The 9,433-nt window shown below is 58.7% G+C and overlaps 2 protein-coding genes across 3 annotated transcripts; one reads left to right on the top strand and one right to left on the bottom strand.

The window, feature by feature from the left end:
* Nucleotides 1-270: 270 nt before the first annotated feature.
* On the bottom strand, nucleotides 271-3,404 carry LHFPL5 (LHFPL tetraspan subfamily member 5). Its single transcript, XM_062013708.1, has 2 exons — nucleotides 2,993-3,404; nucleotides 271-521 (listed from the first exon to the last, which is right to left on the bottom strand). Exons 1-2 carry the CDS (start codon nucleotides 3,402-3,404, stop codon nucleotides 271-273), a joined length of 663 nt encoding a protein of 220 aa, XP_061869692.1.
* Nucleotides 3,405-5,029: 1,625 nt separating this feature from the next.
* On the top strand, nucleotides 5,030-6,063 carry CLPS (colipase). 2 transcript variants are annotated; one of them, XM_010203631.2, is made up of 3 exons: nucleotides 5,030-5,125; nucleotides 5,680-5,802; nucleotides 5,888-6,063. In XM_010203631.2, exons 1-3 carry the CDS (start codon nucleotides 5,030-5,032, stop codon nucleotides 6,023-6,025), a joined length of 357 nt encoding a protein of 118 aa, XP_010201933.2. In that variant the 3' UTR covers nucleotides 6,026-6,063. The 2 variants fall into 2 exon arrangements, with proteins under 2 accessions (XP_010201933.2, XP_061869693.1); XM_062013709.1 differs by lacking the exon at nucleotides 5,680-5,802.
* Nucleotides 6,064-9,433: the final 3,370 nt, after the last annotated feature.

Raw genomic sequence — 9,433 nt, 5'->3', positions numbered from 1 at the left:
GTGCTGTGTGCTGGGAACAGACAAAGCCAGCGGGTGTCACTCACGTGGGGATGGCTCTGAGCAGCTCTGTCAGTCACCCTCTTCTGTAAAACAAAAAGCATTCCAGGGTTAGTGGGGGGTGGGAGCAAAGGGAAGATGAAGGTGTGTTTCCTAGGTTTGTTTTCAAAAAGGGGTCTAAAAGGGGCAGAACAAGCCAGGCACCAAGGCCCAGGCTTTCCACAGCTGGCCTCATGCATCCTTTGAGGAAAGGGCTGGCACTTGAGCTCAGCCCTAACTGCCTTTACCTTTATTGTCCACTTGAAAATCAGAGGGGAGGAGGTTGTCCTGCCGGTTCCCCAACACAAAGGCCAGGAAGGAGAGGATGAGGGCGTCCAGGATGCCGATGATGCACAGGATGTATGCCCAGCGCACCGTGCAGGCGCCCAGCGTGTACTTGTCTGTCTTGTCCCCACACAGGCGCTTCACCTCGCTCGAGTCCCAGCCATCAGGGTAGATCAGGCACCCAATCATCAGCCCCGTGGCTGCAGGGAGAGGGAGATGTTACAGCAGCCATGAGCTGCCTCCTGGAGAAGGTGAATATGACCACAAACATGATGCTACAAACAATGAGGGCAGGTGGAGAGTCCTGCAGCTGGGGAGGAACAACCCCCTGCACCAGCACAGGCTGGGGGTGACCTGCTGAGAGCAGCTCCAGGAGAGGGACCTGGGAGTGCTGCTGGGCAGCAAAGAACCATGAGCAGCAACGTGCCCTCACGGGCAAGAAGCCACTGGCAGCCTGGGGAGTGTGGCACATTCCTGTGCCCCCTGAGCCAGGGGAAGCTGCTGGAGCAGGGGCTGGGGCTGGAGCAGCTCTGCAGGGCCCTTCTAATCCCCTCCATGATTCTACCACAGAAGACCTAATTAGGCTTAAAGGGGGGGCCAGTGGTTGCCCATCACACTTGGGCTCTGCTTCATTCACGCTGCTGCAGCTGGGGAGGTGCAGGATATGGCCCACTGCTCCTCATGGAGGACACGCTGCAGCATCTCCTCACAGTGTTGCCCAGGAAACGTCCCTCCTGTCCTGCCTCCAGACACACCCCTGGCCATGTCTAGAGAAACATTTACTCTAAACAAAACCAGGATGGGTTTAGTCTGTGCAAAGTGGAAAGCCTTTTTTTACAGCTGGGTTGCAGTTTATGGTTAGCTAAGGTAGAGCTGCTGCCAGGAAGGTTAATTGTGCTTGCTCAGCTGTGGTGGTTCCAGCCTGCCCATCAGCCACCAGCTCCTCCTGTCACTGCTCCCAACACCCGACCTCGGTGACGGCTCCCTGGGACCCTCGTGTGTTGCCTTTGTGGCTTTGCCATGGGAGCTGTGACAAACCCAGAGGACTGACTTCTGCCAAGTGACCTGTGCCCCCCAAACCTCTCAAGTGCTTTTTTTGTCCCCCCTACACACACCCAGAGAGATTGTATTTGCTGGACAAGTGACTGGGCAGGGGAGGGGGAAGGGCTTTGGGATTTCATTCATGGAGGGTGTTTGCATCCTCCACTGTTATTTTGGAGCACAGTGTGGAAGCAAAATGGGGTTTTATACCTGTTTGTGTAGCTGTGAGGCCCTCCTGGGCTCCTTATGCCAGAAACAACTCCCAGGATGGGAGCTGCTGCCCTTCTTGGACACCCACAGCCTCCTGCAGCAGGGAGATGCTCCCTGCCCCATACCAGTGCCTTTCCTGTCCCTGGCTGCTCCATCAGAAAACCCTTTTGGGCCAGTTCCTTTGTGTTTTGCCAATGTGTTTTCCCCATGGTTTGGGGACAGGAGAGCAGCAAGGCCAGCTGCAGCTTCCTGGGTTTGGAGAGAGCACTTCTCTGAGAAGCATCTGGTTTCTCCTATATTTAATTACTCCTCCCTGTGGCTGACAGAGAGGAGGGGCACAGAGAAATGGGGGAAGCTGGAAAGAAATCACTTCTGTCAAGATGCACTCAGGCACGGAGCAAAGGCCAGAAAATGCATCCTCTTGTTGCCTGCCTCCTTTTTCAATACCCCCCAGGAAGGCAGCAGCACCTGCATTGCCCAGTGTCAGAAACTGGGCTGTCAGGGATGATTCAGTCTCATCCATGTGGCTGGAGCCACCTGCACTGGGTTTCTCTACCCCAACCAGCCCAAAAATGTACATGAAAGCCCCAAATATGAGAGTAAAGCTTTTCCCTGCTCCAGCTCCCCGGGAGGCTGAGCTGCCACAAGCCTCTTATCTAAATCTTTGCTTGAGCTCATTTCTTTAGCCAAGGACTGGAGCAACCCCGATGCCTCATCATCCTCCCACGGGGTGTCAGCCCGGGTGTCCCTGCCACAGGGGGAGACTGGGGACAGCGAGGGCTGCAGCTGGTCCTTATGAATGATTCAGGAGTGGCAAAGGGCTGGGTTGGGTTTCAGCTGAGGCTTGGAAGGCAGGAGCTGGGTTACTGGGTGTCTCAGGTGTCTGTGTTGGGAGGGGGATGGGGAAGGCTGGAGGTCCACAAGGATGAGCACAGGGCTGTGGGGATAAGCAGCAAAGTAGGAAAATGTGGGTGATGGCACCAAGCCCTCCTGACAGTCCCCTCCTCCCGTCCCACCTCCCCAGCACATCATCCCCTGAGCTCAGGGAGCTCCTGCAATAACCCAGCGAACGTTATCACCATCTCCCGCAGGATGCCCATCACAGCAGGGAGCTCCGAGCTCTGCTCGCCGTGGGACTGAGCAGGACTGACGGCGCGGGGCAGCGGCTGGAGCACGGGAAAGCCCCCCGAGGTAAGCGGGGCCGGGAGCATCGCCCGGGCGCGGTCTGACGGGGCTCCGCTGCTCCCAGAGCCTTTTCCTCACCGGTAACCAGCAAGGGGGGGCACACGGGGGCGCGGAGGTTACGCTGGTGTCCCTTTCCTGGCCAGTCACCCCCGTGTGGCAGGGTCGAGGTGGAGGCAGAGGGAGGAAAGCAGCAGCGAAGGGAGCGCAGCCCCTTCCCCGCCCCAGCCCCGCTCACCCGCCGCCAGCTGCATCCACGCGCAGACCTTGTACACCGTGGCTGCGTTGCAGAAGAAGAAGAGGCTCAAGCAGAGGATGGTGCCGATGATGAGGAAGGTGGAGATGCCCACGAAGAACATGGCGGTTTTGAAGGCGCTGGAGGGGATGGTGCCGAAGTCCAGGGGGCTGCCCTTGCAGATGAGCTCTCCGGTGAGCGCGTTGCCGATGCAATAGGAGAAGAGGCCGAAGTAACCGGCCTGCGGCGTGTCGATGCTGTCGCCGATCCAGTAGGGCTGGATGAAGGTCACGACCATCAGGATGGAGAAGCAGAGGGTGAAGAGGGCCCAGAGCACCCCCATGGCGCGCGCGTTCCTCACGTAGTTGGTGTGATAGATCCGCGCCGCCTCCTGCGCCGGCAGCAGCTTGGGCATGGCGGGGACCCCGGCCCCGGCCCCGACCCCAGCCCCGGCCCCGGCCCCGGCGCCGCTCCCCCGCCCCGGGGCGCCCGGCGCTGCCCGGCCCGGCCCCGCCCCGGCGGAGAGCGGCGGCGGCTGCGGGACCGCCCCGGGGCCGGCGGCGCGACCCCCCCACAACCCAGCTGGGGAGGAGCCGGAGCCGTCCCCCCGCCCCGAGCCGGAGTGAGCCGGAGAGGAGCCCGGGATGGGACCCTGGGATGAGCATCGTAGCCCCGGGATGCTGATGTGCCTCGGGGATGTGCCCCGTATCCCCGGGATGATCCCTCGGGGGGTGTGTTTGGATCCACTCTGGGATGTGCCCAGTGCCTCTGGGGTGAGTCCTCTGTCCCTAACGGGCACCCCAGAATCCGCCCTGGGATGCACCTTGGGCTGTGTACCCCGTGCCCTGCTGTGCACCCTGGGGTGCGTTTTGTGCACCCCCACACCCCTTCATGTGCTTTGTGCCCTGGCATGGACCATGCAGCCCCACAACGTGTGTCAGGATGTGCCAGGGCTGCACTGTGCACTTCTGGATGTGCCACATGCCCCAGGATATGTCAGGATGCTCCCCAAGTTGTGGCTTGCCCCCCTCCCAAATGTGTCAGAGGCTCTACTGTGACCTCCAGGGTGTCCCCTCAAGTGCTGTGCCACCTCAGCTGCTCCCCTCTGCCCCCCTCGGCATCAGCCAGTGCCCCTGGCAAGGGCAGGTCTCTGCCTGGCCCTCACAACCTGCTGCCAGCAGAGCCTGCCCTGACAGACCCTGAGCGCTTGTGGCCACCTTGGGACCTTTCCCCAGAAGCCACATCTGCTCTGCATCCCGAGGGACCTGCTGCAGGGCCCAGATGCCATGTGCCAGTCACCTCTCAGCCAGCGCCAGCCTCAGTGTCACTCCCATGGCCACCAAAGGCCAGGGCTGGGTTAATCATTGCTGAGAGCAGCTCTGCCACCATTGGGCATGAAAAGCTGTGCTGTTCCCAGGGCTGTTTTCCTCTCATCAGCTACATCTCCCAAGTACTGAAGCAGGTGGGGCAGGGTGAGGTGCTGGCTGGTGGGATGGGGGCATGGGCAAACTCCATGGGATGTTAGCAGGGAGGGTGAGCTCACTCCTGCCACACTGGACATTATCAAGTGGGCTTCATGGAGTCTGTGACGATAACACCCAGGCGATGGATGATCTGAGGTGGGTGCTTTCCCCTGGAGCAGAGCTCCTACTGCAGTGTCAGCTCTTGCTCTGCCCATGAACCCATCAGCAGTGCCCATGAAGGAGGGCATCCTGGAGAACCCCATCTCCACAGCTCCCAGGGTGAAGGAGAGGAGGGAGGACTGGAAATCCCACACAGGAGCAGCTTTACTTTCTGTTTGCTTCAGCCAAGGGAGCTGCCAAAGGAGAGGCTGGCGGTTCCACTTGCCAGGTGTGGGATGGTCACCTGGAACAAGGCCTGGCAGCACAGGCACTGGTGGCTTCCTGCCCTGGGCAGGGCATTGGGATGCTGCCCCAATGCCACGAGCTGGGCTGTGAAAGGAGCAGCTGCATCAGCCGATGGAGATACAGGCTATAAAGGACCCGTCAGCCCTGTGCTGGAGGCATGAGAGAGCCCACCATGGCCAAGCTGCTACTCCCCTGCCTGCTCCTCGTGCTGCTGCTCCTGGCGCCAGCCTTGCCTGCACCCCAAGGGCGGGGGCTCATCGTAAACCTGGTAAGAGGGACACTGACCCTGACCTTGCCAGAGCCAGGGAATGTGCTGAGTGCTGCAGGGGGAGGGTCAGAGGCACCTGTGGTGCTTTAAATCTGCGGCAGCAGCTACATGGGGGAGCCCCGGGGTGATGGCTGCAGCTGCCGAGAGCAAAGACATTGCAGCTGGGGAAACTGAGGCAGGTGGGGATGGTGTGCTGGGTTTCCCAGGGCTGGGAAGGAACTTAAAGCCTGGCAAAGCAGCTGTGTGAAGGGACAGGGAAGCCTGAAAGTGGATAGGATTGAAGCTCTCAGCTACCTGTGCCAGTTAGGACCCCATTCCTGGGGGTGCCTGTGGGAAATGGGATGCTTTCCCTGCAGTGTCTCAGTCCTGACTCCACGAGCCCAGCACAAAGCAGCACTTCAGAATCTGGCATCAGACTAAGGAAATGCTTCAGGGCAGGAGCTATGGGTGTGCTGGACCCCGGCCCAAAAGGCAGAGCTGGTGCTCAGCATCCACTCAAACGCCCTGGACTCACCAAGAGGGACTTGGTGCTCACGCCTTGCCTCTTGCTGCAGGACACCGGGGAGCTGTGTCTGAACAGTTTCCAGTGCAAGAGCGGCTGCTGCCGACATGAAGGACTCCTGAGCCTGGCCCGATGCACACCAAAGGCAGCTGAGCTCCAAGGGTGCTCCCGGAAAGTAGGTGCTCCCCTGCTGCCGGGGGAGGGCAGGGCAGGGCTGGGGGCACAGCCCCTGTGCTGCACTGTGCTTTGTTTCCCTGCAGAGCATCTATAATGTCTACTACAAGTGTCCCTGTGAGAGCGGCCTGACCTGTGATGCCGACAGGACCATCGTGGGCAGCATCACCAACACCGACTATGGCATCTGCATCGACCCCGGGAGCTCTGACAAGCGGCGCTGAAGGGGGAGACCCGCTGGTACCCCCCTCCCTGTGCACCCCTGACACCCTGCCCTTCCCCCTCCCCGGGGATGCCCAGTAAAGAGCATCTTCTGCCAAGCTGCAAGCTCATGTTTTCACTTGATGTGTCCCCGATGAGGGCAGAAGGGCCCGGAAAAAGCCACAGGGACACGTTCAAAGAATCATCATGAGTGGAAAAGCCCCTGAAGCTGCTGCAGCCCCAGCCCTGCCCTCACCCTGCCCAGCCCAGCACTGACCCACAGCCCTCAGCACCTCAGCCCCACGGCTTTGGGATCCCTCCAGGGCTGGGCACTGCCCCAGCTCCCTGGGCAGCCTGGCACAGGGGCTGACACCCCTCTCAGGGAAAAAGTCCTTCCTAAACGCTGTCTCTCCCTGTCCATCACATACCATCGCATAGCGAGGTGGGGGAGCTCTGCTCAGGGGGTGCAGGGGAGGTGCAGCCGCCCCCAGTTGAGTGGGACACTCGGCTGGAGCCGGATTCGGTTTATTTCGCCGAGGAAAGGTCCGTGGCTGCGCATCAGGGACCTGCGGGTGCCCGGGAGCTGCTGCTCGGGGCGGCGGTGTGGGAGCGCTCCCCGTTGCGGGGCCGCGGCTCGTCGGGGCCGGTGCGGGCGGCAATGCCCAGCGCTGGCCACCGGGGGGCGGCAGCGAGAGACGGGACAGGGGCTCGTCCGCCAGGGGGCGCTGCGGCTCCGGGCAGCGGCCGGGCCGGGCCCCGGGACAGACCCCGGGACAGACCCCGCCACGGGCCCGCCGGGAGCTGCGGCCGCCTGGCAGCCAAACCCGCACCCTGCCGGGACTCGGCTCTGCCCCGCCGCCCCCTCAGGGCATCCCCGGGCCCTGCCCGGGACACTCGCGGTCCGGGGACGTCCGACCCCCTTCACCTGCTCCGTCCCACGATCGCTCCGTTCCCTCCCTGAGCTGCCCCCCGGCCCCTCCACAGCGCCCGGGCAGCGCAGCAGCGGCCTTCCCTCCGGCAGCCAGCTCTTGAGAGCGAGGGGAGCTGCCGGCAGCCCCCTGCCCGCCCTGGGGCTCCCACGGTGTCACCTCCTCCCTTGGACCCCCTCCAGTGTGTCGCCTCCCTTGAACCTCTCACGGTGTGTCACCTCCCTCGGACCCCCTGCAGTGTGTCGCCTCCTCGGATCTCTCACGGTGTGTCGCCTCTTTCCCAGGGCTCCCCCAGCCCCTTGACCCCAGCACAAACGCAAAGGTGTGAGCGAGTCCTTGCTGGGGCTCAGGGCACGGCCCCGGGACACTCACAGCTGAAGCCACTCAAGGGCTGACTAGTTGGCTCCCAGAGTGATGGGCTACAGGTGTGATGCAGCTACAAGGGGGCTCCCGGGGCACACTGAAAGGAAAACAGCTAATTGTGAAGAACACCCAGAAAACGAGGGGAGAAATCCAAAGGGAGAACTTTGTGGCCCGCTGCAGGACCAACACAGGGTGCAGAGGCTCAGCAGAAGGCACACGGAGGGCTCATGAGCAACCTGAAGTGTACATGGAAGGTTCTGGGGCTCACCAGAATGCAAATGGGTCACAGGATACCTGCAAATTTAAGGCCATCAGAGAGCAAACCGAGGACCCTGCGGTGCATCCAGGGGAAAATGGTGGTTCCTGCAGGGCAAGAGCGAGGCCCTGGAGCATGTGGAAGACTGGAAGGTATTAATCTGCAGCTTTATCCAGTCTGTCTGTGCTTTTCTCTCCCTTGCACCTTGTTGGCTTTGTTCCCACTGCTCTGTCCTCACCTCCATTATTGCATTTCTTGTGCAAGTTGAGACTTTCATTTACTTGCCTTACCAGATGTGCAGTGGCTGCTGGGGAAGAGAGAAAAAAAGTCTGAGGGATCCCAAAGCTTTGAAGGCCAGGAGCAGCTATGCTTGCAGGCTGGTCTGCTGGTGCTTTGAGGTACTGGCCAGATGTCAAGGTGTAAGGTTTTACCTACCTCCTGCTTGAAAAGGTGTTTCTTTTCTGCTTTGCTGGGCTGCAGGCTGCAAGCTAGACCCTCATTTCTGACGTGGTACCCTCAGAACAGCAGTGTTACCGTGCCCATCACTGGCTTCTAGGTCTCTGCTAATTAAAAGTACAAACTGAAAGTATATTGCCACATATCAAAAGTGAGTCCAGCCTCGAAGAGGCAATAAGGTGACAGTAAGTTAGCTCTAATGTCCTTTTGAGCGTTTGGTAGGAGCTTCTTGTCGTTGCTCGGCACAGATCAGCTTGTGTGTCTCCAGGGGTGATGTGCCAGCAGGCAGCTCTGGATGTTGTGAAGAACTTGAGCAATAAAACTCCCAAGTTCGTGCAGAGAAGAAATATGTTGCATTAGTTTCTAAAGACAGACTGGAGAGAGAAGGAAGTGTATTTTTTTAATAGAGATGAGTGGTCTTTGTAAGACAGTGCTGTAGGCATTTGGGCTTTACTGTCAGTTGTTGGCAAGGCTCTGCTTAGAATCCCTTTGTGTCTGAGGTTGCTGGTTCTGTGTTATGCTCTTGGCTTGCACTGTCTTTTCGTGCCTCAGAAATTTACCATAAACATTTGGTCCTTATGTAATGCAGTTGGGTTTTGTTTTTCCTTAAGAAATAATGAGCATAAGGAAATCATCACCAGCAAGTTGGGTTGAATAAGCTCAAAACCACTGCATCCACACCCTCTCTAAGAAGGTACTGCAAAGAATTCCACCTCATATTCCATCAGATGTTCTTCCTTTCCCCTCCTTCCCTGTCTGTCCCTGCTCAGACAGCTCAGATCAGTCCATGCCATGCTCCAGCCCTGCTCACCCTTCACATGAGGCTCCCTTCTGTGTCAAAAGCCCCTCGTGGGCCTGACTGCCTCCTCCGAGGTGTCTGTGTCTGCAGGGCCAGGACCACGTGTACTGACCCATATTGGGAAGGAACTTCAGAGGAGAAGAAAAGCTGGGGAGCTGTTTTATTTTATGGGTAACTAGTACTTTGTAATACAGGCTTAGAGGAGTCTCAGTGTGCTCCTGTCTGGCCAGAGACACAGAAAAAGGCATTGTAGGAATAAAAGCCAAGTTATCACCCAGTAACACGTCTGGAGAAAGACAAAGAACCCTGACAGACCCAGGCATTTCTGATGGTTCTTTCCCTCCAAACAATTACTTCATTTTTTCACAGAGCACCATCATCCAGCCTCAACAGCTAAACTCGACAAGCATTTGTGCCTCCTGGGGTTTTCCAGGGGTTATTTTGACTGCTGATAAAGCCTGTAGTGTTATGAAACTAAGTCACATTAAATGAATTTGAAGAGAGAGCATTAATCTGAGGAAATTACTTCCAACAATTTGAAAACCATGGCTGTAGCAAAGTCAGACAATAGTTTCCATTAGAGGACTGAAAAGTAATGCCATGTGCTCTCTGGTTCAAGGAAGGTTTT

Source organism: Colius striatus, chromosome 22 (genome assembly GCF_028858725.1).
Source record: "Colius striatus isolate bColStr4 chromosome 22, bColStr4.1.hap1, whole genome shotgun sequence".
NCBI classification, from domain to species: Eukaryota; Metazoa; Chordata; class Aves; order Coliiformes; family Coliidae; genus Colius; species Colius striatus.
This window is presented reverse-complemented; position numbering and strand designations above follow the sequence as displayed.